The sequence below is a fragment of the Myotis yumanensis genome, unplaced genomic scaffold, assembly GCF_028538775.1.
Source record: "Myotis yumanensis isolate MYYU_CA2020_CCGP unplaced genomic scaffold, mMyoYum1.0.hap1 SCAF_3, whole genome shotgun sequence".
NCBI classification, from domain to species: domain Eukaryota; kingdom Metazoa; phylum Chordata; class Mammalia; order Chiroptera; family Vespertilionidae; genus Myotis; species Myotis yumanensis.
The window spans coordinates 1,533,245-1,554,175 of record NW_027223754.1 but is presented as its reverse complement, the minus strand read 5'-3'; the positions used below and the strand labels follow the sequence as shown (position 1 = coordinate 1,554,175).

The window sequence follows — 20,931 nt, the reverse complement described above, 5'->3', positions numbered from 1 at the left end:
GACGGGGGGGGAGGGGGGGGTGGCGGGAGGGGAGCACACCCAGCGTGTACCCGAGGGTTAAGATGATGGGCAGGGATCCGCTCTCCCATACCACAGACAGTAAACCGAGTCACTTCTTTTCTTTTGAGAGATCGTCCTGCGGAGATTGCTGTTGTCCTACAACAACTAAACAATGACATCGCTCACCATTTCAAAGGCAGATAATCACGAGGAGATCACCCGCTCCGCTCACAGCCTTCCCTGGGCGGTTGTCACCATCGATTAGAAAAGTAGCAACAGCTAAACTACACTAAACTAAGGACATCCATCCCCTGTGAGACAGTATAATCCCTGAGCATCAAACCCCGACCCCTGCGCACAGAGGAGGCCCTGCCAGGGGCACCCCGAGGCGGCGCGGAGGGCAGGCTGGACACCCCAACCACCGCGCTCCCTTTGATTTTAAAACACGTGATTCCTTCAAACCACTTTTGCTTTATAATCCTCAGCTGGATTTCGTTGCTGAGACAAATGGTAAAACGTTTCACTATGAAGAATTCTAGTAGCGTGATCGTGCTTTAGGTGATTAGACACGTTATCTCGCAGCCACGCCCGCGACACTCCTGGGCTCTCTCCCTGTGGATAAGTCACCTGGCCAGGGCCAGCTCTGCCCAACACCGCCCTGCAGTTCCCGCCACCGCCACCAGAGGCGCTGTTCCCTGCGCTTCCAGGGGGTGCTAAGGGTCTGAAGGAGGCGCGTGCGCAATCAGACAAGCAGCCCTGGCTGGTGTGGCTCAGTTGGTAGAGCGCCGGCCTGTGGACGGAAGGGTCCCAGGTTCGATTCCCAGTCAGGGCACCTGCCTGGGCTGTGGGCTCCATCCCCAATTGGGGGTGTGCAATGATTCTCATTATTGGTGTTCTTTCTCTCTCTCCCTCTCCCTTCTTCTCTGAAATCAATAAAAATATATTTAAAAAACAAACACAAAGAACCAGGCAGAGTGGGTTCCACCTGCAGGTGCGCATCCAGAGGGGCTCAGGGAGTCTGGCCAGCAGCAGTGGGGGCCGGGGGGGGGCGGGGCTAGACTGTCGCTTCTGAACTGAGACTCAGAGCATCAAGCTCAAGAACTGAATGTATCAAGCACCTGCCTATTTCCTCTAAGCAAACCCCTCTGGGGGAGCAATAAGGCAGGACCGTACTCCACAGTCCCCGGGCCCATTTAGATAGAACGCTGGGCACCATGGCCCCTCGGTCCCCATTAAGGAAGGAGGCTGTTCCGTACCTGTCGAAGGTGATTTTGATAGCGTGCCCTGGTTTTGCCTCGACGACCCATTCACAACTGAGAGAGTCTTTGTAGTACCCTGGCCACCCGGGGGGCAGGATGACCCCGCTGGACGCGGTCAGGTGGCCGCCGCACGGGGCTGAAAGGGAGAGGGGTCGCAGGTCATTGACTGCGTGTGGAGTGGACACACGCCCCACCCCGCACACCCCCACCCTGCACGGCTCACCCCACACACCCCCACCCTGCACACCCCACTCCACACACCCCCACCCCGCACACCCCACTCCACACACCCCCACCCCGCACGCCCCACCCCGCACACCCCCACCCTGCACGACTCACCCCACACACCCCCACCCCACACACCCCCACCCTGCACACCCCACCCCCGCACACCCCCACCCTGCACGGCTCACCCCGCACACCCCCACCCTGCACACCCCACCCCACACACCCCCACCCTGCACACCCCACCCCGCACACCCCACCCTGCACGCCCCACTGGCAGTAGGAAGGCGCCCTGCTGTGCTCGCAGAGTGAATGCCCCCAAGCGCTAAAGCAAAACTGATTCCCGAGTGAACGCAACATACTGCACTGAGATTTTCCGGCAGCACATTCCATTCATGACACTTATTTCATGTGTCAGCCACACCCACAGATACTATCTGAGAAAGACGCACAGCAAATACAGACGGAGGAATGGTTTCACTACCTCAGACGTTCCTAAATCTGCATGATGAACACTCCCTACGTGTCTCCTTTCCCTCATGGGGTGTGCCTAGCTAGCCTGTCACACACCACTCTTTGCGCCTGCGGCGTCTGTGCACATCGCTGTGCCCTGTGCAGGGCCCTGGAGACCTTGTGTCGCTCCGTCCTGATGAAAGACAGACGGGCCTTTGCACAGCGACAAAGGTGAACCCTCAAGTGCTCAGTGATGATGTCGGCACTCGGGCCAGAAGCTGACAATTCCGCTGCCACTTACACCGAATTGGCCAGAACCCAGCACAGGGTCTCGCCCAACCACAGGGGCGCAGGAAGCGAAGACCACGTGGTGGAGAGCGGGAGGCAGACACGCGTGCCAGTGACACGCGTGCTCACACACGTGACGACAACCTGCCAGCGTGGGAATCAGGCTCGCAGACGCCATCCTCTGCTGTACGGACCCTTTGCACTGGCGTGTCCCCCGCAACCGTGTTCCTAAAATAAGCCTTCCCGACCCGACATGTGTTCTGTGGCTGACTCTCCATGGGGACCTTGGTGCAGGCCTGTTCCACGAACACTGGGTCATGAGATGCCGCAGGAGCCAGCGCCCGGCCCGGGTGGGGGGTGGTCCCCGCGTGCACTTGACCCACAGGACCTGCCCAGCGGCTCCTCGGTGCTTGTCCTTCTCCATGGTCAGCCTTTGATCACAGCTTTTTCTGGTCCTTTGTGGACTCACGTGCAGCACTTTAACTTGGGTGAGGTATCGTTTGCTAGTTAATCACCAAGTCCCCGTGAACTCTAGCATGTGCTGCGTGGAGTGAGTGAGTATTTGTGTGCAATTCCCTCCTCCCACACCCCGGTCACTGGTGTTTCTAAGGACACTGAGCTGTGCAGGGCAGCGTGAGGTTAGCGCAGAACAAGGAGAGCAGTCTCGCCCCCAGGGGCCGCTCAGGCTACAGCAGGGTGGGGAGCGTCAGCCTCCCACACCGGAGCCAGGCTGAGCAGAGCCCCCATGGCCTGGGAGGGTCCCCGAGTGCAGCTCCAGGGCTGAGGATCCTACAGGTCTGCGTCTAACCCAGTGTGTGCCTGAGTTGGTGTAAGCCCCTGTGCCCGTGTGGTATAAGCTCAGTGTGTGCCCGTGTTGGTGTAAGCCCCTGTGCCCGTGTGATATAAGCCTGGCATGTGCCCTGTGTGCCCGTGTGGTGTAAGGCCCTGTGTGCCCGTGTTGGTCTAGGCCCGTGTGCCCGTGTGGTATAAGCCCAGCGTGTGCCCTGTGTGGTATAAGCCCAGCATGTGCCCGTGTGCCCGTGTGGTATAAGCCAAGCATGTGCCCTGTGTGCCCCTGTGTGCCTGTGTTGGTGTAAGCCCCTGTGTGCCATGTGGTATAAGCCCGGTATGTGCCCGTGTGGTTATAAGCCCCTGTGTGCCCGTGTTGGTATAAGCCCAGCATGTGGCCCTATGTGCCCGTGTTGGTGTAAGGCCCTGTGTGGTATAAGCCCGGTGTGTGCCCGTGTGGTATAAGCCCGGCTTGTGCCCGTGTGGTATAAGCCCAGTGTGTGCCCATGTGGTATAAGCCCAGTGTGTGCCCGTGTGGTATAAGCCCGGTGTGTGCCCTGTGTGCCTGTGTGGTATAAGCCCAGTGTGTGCCCATGTGGTATAAGCCCGGCATGTGCCCTGTGTGCCCGTGTGGTATAAGCCCAGCGTGTGCCCCTGTGTGCCCATGTGGTGTAAGCCCCTGTGTGCCCGTGTGGTATAAGCCCAGTGTGTGCCCGTGTGGTATAAGCCCGGTGTGTGCCCTGTGTGCCCGTGTGGTATAAGCCCAGTGTGTGCCTGTGTGGTATAAGCCCGGCATGTGCCCTGTGTGCCCGTGTGGGATAAGCCCGGCATGTGCCCATGTGGTATAAGCCCGGCATGTGCCCTGTGTGCCCGTGTGCTGCCCGGGACCCCCCGTGGTGGCACCTCAGGGGGGGCACCCACCTTCGCAGCGTGGCACGGCGGCGCTCCACACCACATTGCCGTCCTGCAGGGCGCAGGTGATGGCCTCAGAGCCCTGGGTCCTGACGAAGCCGTCGTCGCACTGGAAGGTCACTGAGCTCCCCAGCAGGAAGCGGTCCCCGGAGCGCTGCCCGTTGACGGGGATGCCGGGGTCATGGCACTCGTTCTGACCAAACGCTGGACAGGAAAGTGGACTGAGATCACTTCTGCGCATCACACAGGACACAGACCTGCTTATAAGCGCATTGTCCCAGCCCTCAGCCTCCTAGTCCTACAGACAGACAGACACAGTGTCTCCTCCACAGCACACTGCGCCCTAGTGAGAGGCGGGCACGCGGCGTGACTGCCACCATGAGCTTCGACAGCCCTGTCTCACCCTCTAGGGTGACAGAGAGGATGGGTGGGTGGTTCGGACACATCTTGGCCGGAGTCCTGGCTCCTGCGTAGTCCCCGCCCGGGGGCAGTTCACTCTGATGGGCAGCGCCCGCCCCTCCCTCACAGAACGAGGACTAGCCAGCCGCCCCCAGAGATGCTTTCCCGTACAATGAGAGGAGCCCTGGCCAGGGCTAAGCACAGAGCCTCCCAGAAGCCAGCAGCCAGGAAGCCACAGCCCTTAGCTCACACCGCCCCCCTCTCCTCAGTGTGCACTGCAGGGGGTGCTCGCCAATAGAATCCGTGTTGCCAAGGAGAAGTCAGAGGTGAAGAGAAGGTAACATTAGCTCCCATCAGAGTTCACCAAGTGCCACAGGTGTCCCAGGGCGAGCTCCTGGCCCAAACCCTCCATCCTGTCCCTACACGATTTCTTTTTCTTTTGCAGGGAGGGTACATAGGCGGATGGATGGAGAGATGAGAAGAAGGAAGGAAGAGAGGGAAGGAGGGGGAGGGAGGGACAGAGGGAGGGAGGGAGGGAGGGAGGGAGGGAAGGAGGGGGGAAGGGAGGGACAGAGGGAAGGAGGGAAAGAGGAAGGAAGGGAGGGAGGGAGGGAGGGAGGGAAGGAGGGAGGGAGGGAGGGAGGGAGGGAAGGAGGGAAAGAGGGAGGAAGGGAGGGAGGGAGGGAAGGAGGGAAAGAGGGAGGAAGGGAGGGAGGGAGGGAGGGAGGGAGGGAGGGAGGAAGGGAGGGAGGGAGGGAGGGAAAGAGGGAGGAAGGGAGGGAGGGAAAGAGGGAGGGAAAGAGGGAGGGAGGAAGGGAGGGAGGGAGGGAGGGAGGGAAGGAGGGAAAGAGGGAGGAAGGGAGGGAGGGAGGGAGGGAAAGAGGGAGGGAGGGAGGGAGGGAGGGAGGAAGGAAGGGAAGGAGGGAGGGAGGGAGGAAGGGAGGGAAGGAGGGAGGGAGGGAGGGAGGGAAGGAGGGAAGGAGGGAGGAAGAGAAAAGACATGTCAGAGACTCAGTCCTTACTGCAGGGGTGATCGAGCCAAGAACCTAACAGAGAGGTGTGTTTTTCGGTCACCAGGATAACGATACATCGCTTTGGTGTTCTCATGATGTTAATTACGATTATAAACCCTCCGAGATGCCCTGGCCCTCCTGCAGGTTGAGCATCATCTCCTGCAGCAACAGGTTGCTGGTTTGACTCCCAGTCAGGGCACATGCCCAGGTTAGAGGCTCAATTTCCAGTGTGGGGCCTGCAGGAGGCATCTGACGGATGATTCTCTCCTCAGGGATGTTCCTCTCTCCCCCTCTCCTTTCCTCTCGCCAATCAATAACAACACATTTAAAAACCAAAAGAGCCCTGACCAGTGTGCTCAGTGGATAGAGCGTCGGCCTGTGGACTGAAAGGTCCCAGGTTTGATTCCGGTCAAGGGCATGTACCTTGGTTGCGGGCACATCCCCAGTAGGGGGTGTGCAGGAGGCAGCTGATCGATGTTTCTCTCTCATCAATGTTTCTAACTCTCTATCCCTCTCCCTTCCTCTCTGTAAAAAATCAATCTACACTAATAAAAGAGAAACATGGTAATTGGCGTATGACCGCTACCCTTCCCATTGGCTAATCAGCATATCCTTATGCAAATTAACTGTCAGCCAAGATGGCGGCCGGCAGCCAGGCAGCTGGAAGCGAACATGAGGCTTGCTTGCTGCAGTGACTGCGGACTCCAACGTTCCCCGCCTGCGCTGCCGGCCTCTGAGCTGCAACTCTAAGCAACTATGTACTATGTTGCAAATAAGAAGCTAAACAAAACCACAGAAACCGGCTTTCATTCAGCTGGGCTTTAGCAACATTGTATCCATGTTTTCAGCGGCGAGGCCTCAGAGCTAAAGCTGGCCCAGAATAAAAAAGAAAACAAGGAGCGGTTGGGAGCTTTTAGTCAACCGCCAGTGGGAAAACGGCCCTCAGCCCCTCAGCCAGACTGGCCAGGCACCCCAGTGGGAACCCCCACCCTGATCCAGGACACCCTTCAGGGCAAACCAGCCGGCTCCCACCCGTGCACCAGGCCTCTATTCTATATAGTAAAAGGGTAATATGCCTCCCGGCACCGGGATCAGCGTGACAGGGGGCAGTGCCCAAACCCCCTGATCGCCCTGCGGCTCTGTGTGTGACAGTGGCAGCGACCCAACCCCCTGATCGGCCCTGCTCTGTGGGTGATAGAGGGTGGCGCCCCAACCTCCCCCCCCGCCCCACGGGCCCTGCTTTGTGTGTGACAGGGTAGAGCCATAACCTCCCCATTGGCCCTGCCCTGAGTGTGACAGGGTGCAGCGCCCCAACCCCCTGATCAGCCCTGCTCTGTGTGTGACAGGGGGCGGTGCCCCAACTCCCCTATCGGCCCTACTCTGTGAGTGACAGCAGGGAGCTCCTCAACCCCCTGATCGGCCCTGCTCTGTGCATGACAGGGGGGAGCTCCCCAACCCCCTGATCGACCCTGCTCTGTGTATGACAGGGTACGGAGCCCCAACCCCCCGATGGGCCCTGCTCTGTGAGTGACAGGGGGTGGTGCTGCAACACCCCTGATGGGCCGTGCTCTGTGCGTGACAGGGGGTGGCGCCGCAACCTCCCCATCAACCCTGCCTTGAGTGTGACAGGGGGCGGTGCCCCAACCCCCTAATCGGCCCTACTCTGAGCGTGACTAAGGGTGGCATCGCAACCTCCCGATCCGCCCTGCTCCGTGCATGACAGGGGGCAGCACCCCAAATCCCCAATCGGCCCTGCTCTGAGTCTGACCAGGGGCTGCACCTAGGGATTGGGCCTGCCCTCTGCCACCCGGGAGCAGGCCTAAGCCAGCAGGTCGTTATCTCCCGAGGGGTCCCAGACTGGGAGAGGGCACAGGCCGGGCTGGGGGACCCCCCCCCACCCCCCACCGAGTGCACAAATTTTTGTGCACCGGGCCTCTAGTAAAATATATTTAAAAACAAATAAAAACCGAAAGAAAACAAGGAACACAGGGCACCCGGAAGCTCGGCCCTGCGAGGCGGGCGCGGCACTCACTGGTGTAGGTGATGTTGAAGCCCCGGCCGGTGTTGGAGTGATCCGACTGGAACTCCAGGCGCACCACGTGCCCGCTGCTGGCCAGCTGGGAGGGCACCTCGTTGCCGGAGAACGTCCCGAGGACGGTCACGTCCGGGCCGCCGTCGTCCTTGACCGCCAGGAAGTCGAACTGCGGCTCCACGTCGAAGTCGTTGAAGAGGAGGTGCACGCGGCTGCCCGGCTCGGCGATGACCAGCCACACGCAGTTCATGTTGTTGCCGTACTCCTCGGGGTAGTTGGGGGACAGGATGACCCCCGAGGCCGCCGTGAAGTTGAAGAAGCAGGAGACTGTGAGGAGGGAGAGAGTGTTCACCCGTCGCACACAGGGCCCAGGACCGGGCACGGAGCTGGTGGCCGACGGGGAGGGAGCCGTGCCTGCCCCTCGAGGGCCGTCCGCTAGGTGAATGGCTAATTCTGGACCTTTACGCTTTCTCTTTCCCGAACTGGAAAGAGAGTATTCCAGCGTGTGGGGTGCCCCCCCGAGCCTGCACGGGTCCAGCACAGGCTGGGCTCGGACCTGACCCGTCCAGCTGGCTGAGACGTGGGCAGACGTCGGCCTTTCTAGTGAGAAGCCTCTGCCTTCGGAGGAGCAGAGATCAACACGGAGTCCCAGGCTCCACTCAGGCTTCCAGGCCTGTGTTTCACTCCCCACTTCACGTGGGTGTCGCTCAAGTTACCCACATATGTCATTGGTCATGGGTGACTCCTGAGAAACGTTATCTTGGAAAATCAGACCACGTCTGGGTGGCTGCTATAGAAACCTCCTGGGAAAATGACTTTGAAGAGAGTGTGCTGTGCGTACAGCGACGTGGAAGCTTGGAATGGACGGTGGAACCTCAGAGGGAAAGTGGGGGGAGGGGGGTGGGAAGAGATCAGCCAAAGACCTTGTCTGCATGTAAGCATCACCCACGGACACAGGCAATGGGGTGAGGGAGAAGGCCAGGGTGAGGGTGGGGGTGGGGGTGTCTGGAAGAGGTCAATAGGGGGAAAGGGGGGCATATGTAATACTTTCAACAATAAAGATTTAAAAATAAATAGACAAATAGATAAATATAAAATAAAAAAAGAACGTGTACTGAAAAACCTTCCTATTTGGTGTCCCCAAGAGAGTATCCTCACTTACAGCTGACAGCTCAATTGATCTTTCTTTCTTTCCCAATGTCACCCCTTGGAATGAAGAGTGACTCGAAGTGTGTGCACATCTGGGGGGGGGGGGCAGTGCCCTGTATCTGTATACTTTTCTCTTATGGAGGGAACACCTGCTGGATTCATTTCTAGGGGGAGGTTTTGTTCTTCTCCCACATGATTGCACCTACACTTCCTCCCTTCGTTCTATGTCGTTACAAAGAGCGCCCTGTTTCAGCGACTGAAGTCCAATCTCCCATTTGCCCCATCAGCTGGCTCAGCAGGAGGCGGGCAGGTGTCGGATGGAATCCACGCCAACACCCGCCGCGCTCACCACGCCTGCTGGAGGCGCTGCTGGGACCACGGTCTTTCTGGCCGACGCTCAGGTGCACTGACTAGCACAGGTGACAATGGTGACCGTGTGGGTGAGGGACCAGGCAGGGGCGAGTGAGAGACGAGGCAGGGGCGGGGCGTGAAGAGCGGTCGGTCCCCTCCGTGAGGCTGTCCCGGGCCTGGGAGCCCCCCGCCCCCGCCCTGTCTCGCTCCCTCGGGCAGGGCCCTGGGGACACTCACACACACAGCTGGGCTTGTTGCCCGACCACTGGTTGTTCCGCTGGCAGGTGATGGCGCGCTCGCCCACCAGCTCGAAGGCCGCCTGGCACTCGAAGGTCAGGGTGTCCCCGTGCAGGAAGCTGGCGCCCGTGCGCCGCCCGTAGGCAGGGATGCCGGGGTCCCCGCAGCCCCCCTTCTCGATTTCTGCAAAAGGAGGGACAGATGGATCATTACACAGGCACGCGGACAGCGCTTAACCGTTTAGAACAGGAACACATGGTGACCATCGCTGGTCTCCACACCATTTCCATCAGCAGTTTAACACGGGGACTCGATTCATCCACGTTCAGTTACAAAAGCCGGGAGAAGGCGCCATGTAAACGTGAGAGAAAGGCTTTAGCTGACGGTCCTCAGGGACACGCGTGGCTACACAGAGGAGCTCACGATGCAGACGTTACGAAGAACATGGTGAGCGAGCCCTCCTGGCCACACACGGCCTGCGCGGCACCCACAGCCACTGCCTCCGACGTGCAGGCCAGTCCCGTTCTAATCCGGCAGTTCTCATGGCAACAGTCCAGGGAGAGTGCCCTCCCCGCTGAGCATTTAAGTCCGCAGGCCCATGTGAACACTCTTTCCTTTAACTAAGGTTAGAGCTCATTCATGAGACAAAATGAAACACGTATGGCCTCCGGATGAGAAGAAAATATGCAGAATCGACCTCTTTTCCCGAAAACCTGACGGCAGTGACACCTGGACACAAAGGCTGAACGCGGCAGAGGAGCCCAGCGTGGCTCTGCCTCCAACGTTAACTGCAGGATGCAGAGACTGAGAGCCCAGCTACACCCTCTCGGAAGGTCAGCGGGGTTGGGCCCTGCTCTCGAAATGAGCGGTGCGGACAGGGACGGGGAATGCAAGATGCACGCACTTGGGGGGGTTACGGTATTGGGAGGGAAACGACAAAATAGTTAAAATGCATCTAATTTCAGTGACGACCAGTATGCGAGGCCCAATGCGGGTTCGAAGGGCGAGAGGAGAGCAGGGAGTGTGGTCAGGCAGGACCCTGGCTGAATGCTGCTCTTGCTCAATGCTCCAGGTCAACAGTAGCCCGGGTTTCGCAGACCCGGCTGTAAGCAGGGTGAGCGTGACAGGAGACCCGGTGGGTAACCGCACAGAGGAAACCATGGCAACTAGCCACACACAGGACAGGCCGTGGCCGGGCCTCCCGGACGGCACTGGGGTGCAAGCCATCCCCTGCACCTGCGGCAAGTCCACACAACAGCTTCCTGAATGAGCACCGAGCAGACACCTGGGGTTGGTACCAGGAGGAGGGACCAGCATAAATAGCTGGAGGGGCAGAGTCAGAGGCGAGCCCAGGTGGTCAGCGCCTGCAGAGGAGATGCCTGGGAAGAGGCAGGGAGGGGCAGGGGGCACGCACCCCGTGGCTGGGAGGGGTTTTGCGCTGAGTGTGTGGGAGAAGGCATGGCGGGGTGTCAGGGTGAGCACACGCTTAAAAGATCGTCCACAGGGCTGGAGGAGTGGGCTCAGGGCTGGCGGGATGGGCACACAGGGCTGGCAGAGTGGGCACAGGGCAAAGGGAGGGGGTGTTTATTTTTATTTATTTTTTTTATTTCAGAGAGGAAGGGAGAGGGAGAGAGAGATAGAAACATCTGTGATGAGAGAGAATCATGGGTCGGCTGCCTCCTGCACGCCCCACACTGGGGATGGAGCCTGTAACCCGGGCCTGTGCCCTGACTGGGAATTGAACCGTGACCTCCTGGTTCATAGGTCGACGCTCAGCCCCTGAGCCACGCCGGCGGGTGGAAGAGTGCGTTTTAACGCCCGCGGATGGATTTGCGTCTCCCACGCGCACTACTGCCCGCCTCCCGCAGTTCTTCACGGGCCGGCACCGATTAACTCAGGGTCCAGAGCACGTTGGGACTTAGGTTTTCTGAGCGACCTAACCGCCTCTGACCAAGTTCTCCTGAGGGGTGTTTGGAGGGTGGCTCGGAGCTGGGTTTCAGGGTGGTTTTAAGGTAGATGCCACAGTGTGGGCACTGCCCCCTGCCCCCCCCGCCCGCCCCTGAGATGGATCCAGGGATGGCCCAGTCCACGTGGGAGGAGGGGCTGCCCCCTGAGCTGTGGGATACCTGGGAAGGGGGCCAGCTCGTAGGGTCACATGCATCCAGACCCCACCACGGGGGTCGGACCACCTCTGTTTCCTCGAGCAGCAGAGCAAGAGGAACAGAAAACACAACAAAGGCAGCACAGGGCACAAGATCACACGTCCCTAACCGCAGGGGCCCAGGCTTACACGTCACTCACCGCAGGGGCCCAGGCTCACACGTCACTCACCACAGGGGTCGTGATAGGAGGAAGGGCCCCTTCCAGCAACAGGGGCTGAGTGTCCCGGGGGCACACGGGCCACTGAGCTGCAGGCGGCACCTCCTTAAGGACGGGCGGGGTTCAGGATGTGGCCCTCGACGGAGCACAGCCAGGCGGGGCCAGACTTGAACTGAGGCCTGGAGGCCTGAACCACGTCTCTCCCATGGACACCAGCCAGCAGGCCTGGCTCAGCACAGACAAGAGCCTGTGCCTGGTGTGGCCTCAGAAGGACCCGGGAAAGGTCCTATGCAGGCGGCCCAGACCCTCGGGGCAGGAACACAGAGCACAGAGCTGTTTCTAAAAGTGGTATCTGGCCCTGGCCGGTGTGGCTCCGTGGATAGAGCGTCGGCCTGCGGACCCAAGGGTCCCGGGTTTGATTCCGGTCAAGGGCACGTACCTCGGTTGCCAGCCCTCCCTGGTCCTGGGGCTGGTGCGGGAGGCAACCAATCAATGTGTTTCTCTCACATCACTGTTTCTCTCTGTCTTCCCGTCTCTCTTCCACGCTCCCTAAAAACCAATGGGAAAATATCCTCGGGTGAGGATTTAAAAAATAAAAATGGAAAGTAAATAAAAGTGATATTTGCACAGCCAATCCAGACCACCTGCCGCAGGACGCTGGCAGGATGAGAATCGAATCGAACTCTACGCACAGCGCCCAGTCAGTGGAAACAAAGCCGCCCGCCCGCTCACGCACCCCGATCGTGTCACTCTGTGGCAGGGGCAGCTGGCCCGGGCGCGGATATGCCGCTGATCTGTGCTCAGCGTTCGGAACGGAAAGGGAAGGATGCGTCTCTAAGTTCTCTTAAGCTGCGAGGTCAGCGGAGATAAATTAAAATGCGAAACGAGACAAAATGGGACTGTGGCCAGAGTGGCTTTCACACAGAAATCCTGAAGGAGGTGAGACAGAAGCGTGCGCTGAGAGCGTGGGGGTCAAGCCAGCTGCTCCGTCCCTGCTCCGCCTGGTTTCTGCCATAACCGCCAGGCGGCCCGGCACCGTTGGCAGGACGAGCTGGCCGGTGCAGGTGCTCTCTGACCTGCCTGCTTCCCAGTCCGGGCCATTTCCTCGGCTTCTCAGCGTATGTGCATGGTTGTCCCGAAGGAAGAGAAAATGGTGCGTGTTTAAGTGGGGGGGGGGGGGGCACCTTTAACTTTAGAAACGAGAGAGCAGGTTTAGTAAATTACTGGCTCTGTCAACTGTTTTTCCAAGAAGATAGTGCAGCGGTTCTCAACTTGTGGGTCGCGACCCCTTTGGCGGTCGAACGACCCTGTCACAGGGGTCGCCTAAGACCATCCTGCATATCAGCTATTTACATGACGATTCATAACAGTAGCAACATGACAGTTATGAAGTAGCAACGAAAATAATGTTATGGTTGGGTCACAACAGGAGGAACTGTATTTACAGGGCCAGAAGGTTGAGAACCACTGAGATAGCGACTGTACAAAGTGATAGCTCTCCTTTGCCTGGCCCTGCACACGCCTTAGTTCTCGGCCCTCGAACAGGACCCCACTGCTTCCTCCTCCAGGCTCCACGGAGATAGACGGTCCCGCGTCCGCAGACCCGCACCCTCCACCTCCTGTATGGAGAGGGACGCGCCTTTCACCTCGCCCCTCGGAGCTGCCGGGTGACGGCCACCCTTAGCGCTGGAGGTACTGCTCCCTCCATGGCTGCCACCGCGATGAGTGCCTTGCGCCCGCTGGACGAAGACCCTGTGGAGGAGGCGGACTTCGCTGTGCAGTTCACCACGTTCCCGGCTGCTTTTGCCGACGTTGCTCTTCAATTAGGCGGGACGTGTGGGCCCTTGATTATCCAATTACCTGTGCCCTGGAGCCCAGCTCTGCCTCGTCAGGCCCGGCGCCCAGCTGGCCGGGAGCAGACTGCCTGGTGTGGGATGGTTAGGCCTCTCCCACAGGCCATGCCATTTCCTGCTGGCACGTGGCTCTGCCCTCCAAGGGCACCACAGGCAGCTGCCTGGCACGCGCTTATCTGGGGCACAGCACTGAAGTAACTGCTCCTCGACAACTGCTCAGGGAAGCCACCGGCAGAACCTCGTCCCTCGCCACTCCGGTGCTGGGACCCGAGCCCCATGGGCTGTGTCTGGAGACGGGGACGCTGAGGAACCGTAAAGGTTCAATGAGCCCGGCCGGTGCGGCTCAGGGGCTGAGCGTCGACCTCTGAACCAGGAGGTCAGGTTCAATTCCCAGTCGGGGCGCACACCCGGGTTGCAGGCTCGGTCCCCAGTGAAGGGTGAGCAGGAGCTGCCAATTGATGCTTCTCTTTCATAAAGGTCTCTCTCTCCCCTCCCTCCCTCCCTGAAATCAATAAAAATACGTTTTTTGAAAAGATGAAGTTACCTTTCTATTTGTGTAAAGTTCTCCCGCTTTATTTCCCGATTTCTGACCCTGTGGCTTTGCTTTTCTCCCCTGGCAGGGCCTCCGGCTGCGCAACCTTCTTCCTCTAAGGATTTCCTACGGAATTCCTTCTGCTTCTCAAGTTGGGAATTAGGGAAACAATGGGATCTCTTAACTTCCCTTTGCTCCTAAATTGAGGGGTGGTTTCTGTTTGTGGGGGGGCCTGTGGGGTGGGCGGTGGGCGGCGGCCTCTCTTTCCTAATTAGAGCCCGGACCCCTGCTGAGCCACAGGCATCACCTCTGCAAGGCCACCCACCCGTGCTGAGCAGACAGGACGGGCTCCCCGGGTGTTGGCTCGGCAGCCACTCAGCCTTCTGGGACCAGCCAGCCATCCGGCTCCCACCAGTGTCTTTCTGGTCTCAAGCTAAACTGCGGTTTGCATTGGCTTTTAAAAGTTCTTTTGTTTTCTGTGAGTCCTCACTGGAGGACATTTTTCCATCGATTTTTAGAGAGAGTGGAGGGGAGGGCAGGAGAGAGAGAAACATCGATGTGAGAGAGACATGTCGATAGGTTGCCTCCTGCACGTGCTCCGACCTGGGCTGGGTATCGAACCTGCAACCCAGGTACGTGCCCTTGACCCGGAAGGGAACGCATGACCCTTCGGTGAGAGGGCCGATGCTCCACCCACCTGGCGACCTGGCTGGGGGGTCATTGGGTTTTACTTCCATCCCTGAGAGCAGATCGCAGCAGATTCTTTACTGTCCGCGTCCCGGGCAGGGAGACGCTGGTGTGGCCCAGTGGCCCCCTGCCCTGGTCCTTGGGCCCTGCCTCTGGTCATATCAGGGAACCAGATGAGCAGCGCCTCACCCTGTGGAGGTCCCCGGGCCACCTTCCCTCCGGGACCCACTGTCCCCTCAGGCGGTGGGGACGGAGCCTGCCCCTGCTTCCCTAAAGGGAAGATCTGAGGGCCGCCGGGTGTCAGGACCTGAGGGACGAACAGCATCCGAAGCTCCCAGCCTCATCTTAGGAATGCACAGACCCTGCAAGCTTGCTCAGGTGGGCGTCTAGTGAACAACACGGACCAGCAAACAAATAGAGACAGACTCAGAGACAGAACAGACTGCCAGCTGTCAGAGGGGGAGGGAGGGGAGCTGGTGACGAAGGTGCAGCCAGCCGTCCGGCGTGGCTCGGAGGTTAGCCTCTCCCCGTGAACCAGGAGCAGGTCTGAGAGGGGTGTCGGCAATCACTACTTTACCAGCCGCTGTGGGTCCTGCTCCTTAAAACATCAGTGAGGCCGACAACGAGAGGGAAGAGCATGAGCAGACACCGCCCTGGTCACCAACCCCACACCATCCTGGTCACCAACCCCACGCCATCCTGGTCACCAACCCCACGCCATCCTGGTCACCAACCCCACGCCACCCTGGACACCAACCCCACGCCGCCCTGGTCACCAACCCCACACCATCCTAGTCACCAACCCCGCACCATCCTGGTCACCAACCCCACGCCGCCCGGGTCACCAACCCCACGCCGCCCTGGTCACCAACCCCACGCTGCCCTGGTCACCAACCCCACACCATCCTGGTCACCAACCCCACGCCATCCCGGTCACCAACCCCACGCCGCCCTGGTCACTGTGGCTGCACAGCGAGTCTCCCATTTTACTATTTTTCAAATGTATGTCAGCTACTCCAGGTCCCTTGCCTTTCCACATCCATTCTAGGGCAATCTTGTCTAGTTCTTCCAAAAAAACTGGCTGAGTTCTTCACAGCAACCACATAGACCAATCTGGGGAGACCGGTACCTTCCTCTGTTGGACGCGGCTCAGCGGGTCTCTCCGTTTGTGTCCATCTTCGATTTCTTCCCAGATCACCGTCGTTTCAGCCGCAGGTCCTAGACGCTGGGTAAACGTCCACCCAGCCTTCCATCGTTCTGAGTGACTGTAAATGGTACTGGACTTCTGATGTGGGTCATAGCGGGTTCATTGCTAGAATACAGAAGTCCAGTGGTGCTCAGATGCTCGTCTTGTGTCCTACAATTCCCAGCCTGGCTTTCTGGTTCTATGAGTTTTTCTGTGAGTTTTGGGGGGCATTCTAGACAGACAAACAAATCATCTGAAAACAGAGTCTGTTTAATTTCTCGCTTCCCCATGTGTATGGCTGTTATTGCTTTTCTTCCTCTTTGAAATGAGTAGGACTTCCGGTACCTGGAGGGTGTGGAGGGCGCCCCCGGCCTTATTATTTGTCTTGGGGGGAGGACGCAGCCCTCACCACTGGGCTCCCTGGAAGCAGGAGGGTTTATTGTAGCTGCTCTCCGTCAAATTCGGCAGAGTCCCCTCTGTCCCATTTTTCTGAAGACTTTTATCAGGAGGGGGAGCTGTGGCTGGTTGAAGGGCACCCCCCGCCCCCAAATATCCAGCAACCTCCTCATTCTGGAAAACTGCATGTGAATTCACATGGAAAATGGGTCATGGAGGCTGCCTGTGTTCTCTGGATGAGGCCCGAACCCAAGACACACAGAGGAGAAGAGGAAGTAAAGACAGGCAGCTACCGGAGAGACGTGGCCAGGAGAGCAGGAGTTGTGTGGCCAGGAGGCCAGGGCGCTGGGTGACCCAGGTGCTGGGAGAAGCAAGGAGAGCTTCTCCCTGGGGCTGAGAGCACGCCCACCCTGGTCTGACCGGGGCCTCCGGGAGCACAGAAGCCCATGTTCCTACAGTCATGAGCCAGCGGGCCCGGGGACTCCTGCGCTCGGGAAAGGAGTGCAGCTGTGGGTGGGATGCTGCAGGTGCCTTCTCTGCATCCGCTGATGCGACCATTTTATGTTTCCTGTCCCGTCCCCAGGCTGGATGGCACTGACTGGCTCTCAGGTGCTGAGCCGCCTTCCACCCCTGGGAGAGTGACTCCGACAGTCCTGAGGCCACGGCCCGCCCTTCTCTCCTCGGTGGCGCCTTCGTGCCGTCGACTCGGGGCCATCAGGCTCCACGAGAACGGACAGGTGTTCTCTCTCCAATGGGCTGCACTGACTGTGCGAATCGGCGTCACTTTTCCTTAAAGATGGTTATTATTTGCGATTATTCAACTGGCTCAGTCCCCCTATGAATAAAAATATTTTGTTTTAAACTTATAATTGCAATGAATTAATTGTGTGTTTAGGTGACAATTTTCTTGAATCCTCACCTGAGGATAGGTTTCTTGCTTTTTAGAGAGAGAGAAAGGGAAAGAGAGATAGAGAGAGAAAAACACGGATGTGAGAAACATCGGTCAGTTGCCTCCCATACGTGCCCCGACCAGGGATCCAACCAAAACCTTTCGGGTGTGAAAGACAACGGAGCAACCCACTGAGCCACCTGGCCGGGGCTGGTGACATTTTTTCAGAAGGAAATCAAGGGTTGTATTTATGCCCATGATACTTCCTGAAAAACCTAAGATCTACACTAGAAAGAGGTATTTTCTGCACACCTTGTGCTTTAAAAATATGTGAAAAGAGAAATTCACAAGGCTATTTATGAGTCTGGAGACTGAATGAATAAATTATGCCACATCCAAGTACACTATAGAGTGCTGTGTAGCACGATGGGGAGGGAGGGAGGGAGAGAGAGAGAGAGAGAGAGAAAGAAAGAGAGTAAGGAGGGTGGGCAGAGGGAGAATCGGAGCAGTTTTCTTACACGCCGTGGAAATGCAATCAGAACAATGCACACTGGGCAGACTCTTCAGGCCGACGGATGCTCTTTTTTCTCCAAATAAACAGCAAGAATAAAAAGCAGACAGGATACACGTATAAACTAAGGTATTTCCAATACCACCAGCCAATCACAAGCGCTAAACACTGAATTTTAGTAACAATTTCAGTCCTTGGAGCCTTAGAAGGCTGGAGAGGGGACCACGCTTGCATGTGGTCTCACAGGAGATGAAGAGGTGGTTTCTCTGTGACCTCACAGCACAGGCACTGACAGGTGGGAGATGTCACAGGGCGCGGGGGCACCGTCACCTCACTGACCCCCCAAAGCCCGAGGCAGGTGTCATGGGGTCCACGTCTCAGACGAAGAGGAAACACCACCACAGAGACGACCTTAGCCCCAGCTCAGCGACGTGCATGGCCTCCCACCGCTTTGTTGTTATTTAAGGAGCAGAGGCCTCGGGGGTGAGGCCACGGGAGGAGCCTGGAGGAGAGGGGGTCAGTGGGGAGACGCCTGCCATAGGCCTCGTGGACATGCCTTTTAAACGGGGGGCAGGGGAGCCCGGGCCACGGAGCAGGCGAGGCTTTCTGATCGATTTTCATAAAACTGCAGGAATGAGAACAAAGACGTCCACCTCGGAAGAGGGTAAAACTCCGAGGAAAAGCCAAGAAAGAGAACAGCAGAGGCAACAGAGGGGTGTGTCCTCCCACAGGGCGTATAACCCAGCTCCGTACGCGACAGAAAAGGGGAAGCATGAGATCCAGATCCATCCTGATGGCTGGGAGGGAGCTTCTAAGAGGAAGCCATGCGATGGGCTTGTCTGGGCGCCGCTGGGAGGGGAGCAGCAGTCGCACACGCGTCCGGGCCGGTGGGTAATTGCATTTCTGACAGGGAAGTGAAAAGTTTGAAGAGATAACCGTCAAGTCGGAATGGACTGAAAACTGATGTGAAAAGTGTGTTGCCATGGAATTGCCTTTCAGACAGGCAATCGCCTCCGCCTGGCGGGGAGGGTAATAGGGAAGGTGGGGGGGAGATAAGGAACGGGGTGGGGGGCTCTGTGTGAATGTGTTTTCCGAAGCTCTATGAGGCCAGGGGGAGACCGCGGGAAGCAAACTCACTCCCGAACCCATCGCGTGAGCTGCTGTAAACCCAGCCCTCGTTTTCTTAGGGAACCTGCAGAGCTCACTCGCCTGTTTGCAAACCACAGTGAAATTACAGCTTCCAACAGGGGGCCCTTTATAGACCGTAATGAGCTCTCATATCTAATATGAAACGAATCCAGACTGAACCCACGCCCTCCCCCCTCACAGGTACTGGCCCCGGGGGTCGGAGATGAGCGATGAGCTGGCCACACGGGGGCCAGGAAGGAAAGTGGGGAACACCGCCGGCCTCAGCTCAGACCCCACAGGCCCAGCTGCTCTGCGGAGGGCGCAGTGCTGAGAAGAGCAAGAGAAAAGCTGGTGAGTAAATCTAGTTCCAAAAAACCTTAGAAATGTTTGACAGAAGGAAACAAGAAAGTATGCTTTATTTTTTTTTTTTCAGAGAGGAAGAGAGAAGGGGAGAGAGATAGAAACATCAGTGATGAGAGAGAACCATGATCAACTGCCTCCTGCACGTCCCACACTGAGGATCGAACCCACAACCAGGGCCTGTGCCCCGACCAGGAACCGAACCGTGACCTCCTGGTTCCTAGGTCGATGGTCAGCCACGGAGCCACGCGGCTGGGCCCATGTTTTTGGAATTGGCTTTGCTGTGTGTATCCTAAGCACAAAACGGCGCAGGATGAGGTCATGTGGACTGGGACTCAGACCTCGACAAGACAGAGCCGGTTAGATACATGGGCCCGTGCTGTTCGAGCTCACGTTCTCAGTTCTGAATTCCGGCCGACATCCCCCGCAAACCTGCTCTCCCATGGACAGCGTGGCCAGGTCCCGCGCTCCCGGAGGGGAGGAGGCAGGTGCGTCCCTGCCCACGGGGACCGCAGGAGGAGGTGCAGATGGAAGGATGGAGACACCGGCAGAACGTGAGCTCCTGCTCAGGAGGGGGAGGGTCCTCCACAGGAGGAAGTGCCGGTTCCCTCAGCTCTGGGCTCCGGGCTGCACCCTCCTCAGGAGCCGCCCAGCAGGCCCTGCCTCTCGCTGGGGCCCGGGGGCCGCCCCCATCGATGCCAGTGGCACCAAGACCAGCTCCCCGGCCTCCACTTGGGGAAACTCTGACGGGTCACCCAGCTCCAGAACTTTCCGTGGCATCTGGGGGGGGGGGCACCTGCCCCATGCGCTCTGCTCAGCGTCCCGCCCCCCCCCCCCCCCGTCCTCCCTGCCCCCCGTCCTGCCCCTATCCGCCCCGACACACCACCACCTCAGCCACCCAGCACAGGGCTCCTGCTCAGAGACACATCAGGCCCTCAATCTCCTTTTAAACCCACGTTAGATACGAGGCCGCATCTCCTGTGGAAGGAAGGAACTACAGGCGAGAAGGGCCGCCGGCATTTCCCCGGATCCACGCGGGATAAAGCGAAAGTTGGGGGAGCATCTCACGCAGCTGCGCCCCTTCCCGTCCTGTCCCGGGACTTGGGGAACCGCCTGATCCTCCGACGGGCACTCTCCTGTCTGCGCCTCCCAGGCCGTCACCTCACAGGCACCAGGCGGGGCCGCGGGGTCACCTTCCCCAGGGACCAGCGAGGGCCATCTGCTCAGTCACCCCCGCCTCCAGCTCCCCTCGGGCCCTAAGTGCCTGCAGTTCCACGGGGTGAGGGAGAGTCCGTGCCGCGCAAGGGGCCACAGGAGATGGAGAGAGGCGGGCTACTCTGGGAACGGTCTGTCCACCTTCCTGCCTGCCTGTCTGTCTGTCTGCACGTACAGCGGGGAGGAGGCCCACCATTGGAGGGAGTCTGCTCTGTTCAGTCTGTGCATTCAAGCGCTAACCTCGCCCGAGAGCCCTTCACAGACACCAGCGCATGCCCGACCGAGGGCTGGGGCACCCTGCGCCCAGGTGAGAGGACCCAAAAGAAGGACCCTCCCAGGAGCCCGGCCACTGGGGCTCAGAGGATGGAGCTGCCACCAGGGCAGGTGTCCTGACCGGGAATCAAGCCGTGACCTCCTGGGTCCTAGGTTGATGCTCAGCCACGGAGCCACGCCCCCAGGCAGGCAGACGGGCAGGCAGACGCTTCTTAACGACCTGCCTCGGGGGCTGGATGTGCAGTGGCTTCTGGTTACAATTCAGTGGTTCTCAGCCTTCCGGCCCTGTAAGTACAGTTCCTCCTGTCGTGACCCAACCATAAAATTATTTTCGTTGCTACCTCATAACTGTCATGTTGCTACTGTTATGAATCGTCATGTAAATATCTGATATGCAGGATGGTCTTAGGCGACCCCTGTGACAGGGTCGTTCGACCGCCAAAGGGGTCGCGACCCACAGGTTGAGAACCGCTGG

General features: G+C 58.7%; 1 protein-coding gene across 1 annotated transcript in view; it reads right to left on the bottom strand.

The window, feature by feature from the left end:
• The window catches only part of CSMD1 (CUB and Sushi multiple domains 1), a 741,603-nt gene that overhangs the window by 154,673 nt on the left and 565,999 nt on the right, over nucleotides 1-20,931 (bottom strand). Inside the window, exons 13-16 of the mRNA XM_070407812.1 lie at nucleotides 9,108-9,290; nucleotides 7,371-7,697; nucleotides 3,936-4,130; nucleotides 1,257-1,395 (exon numbers count right to left, since the gene is read on the bottom strand). Coding sequence (XP_070263913.1) covers nucleotides 1,257-1,395; nucleotides 3,936-4,130; nucleotides 7,371-7,697; nucleotides 9,108-9,290 — 844 coding nt within the window. The remainder of the gene's footprint in view (nucleotides 1-1,256; nucleotides 1,396-3,935; nucleotides 4,131-7,370; nucleotides 7,698-9,107; nucleotides 9,291-20,931) is intronic.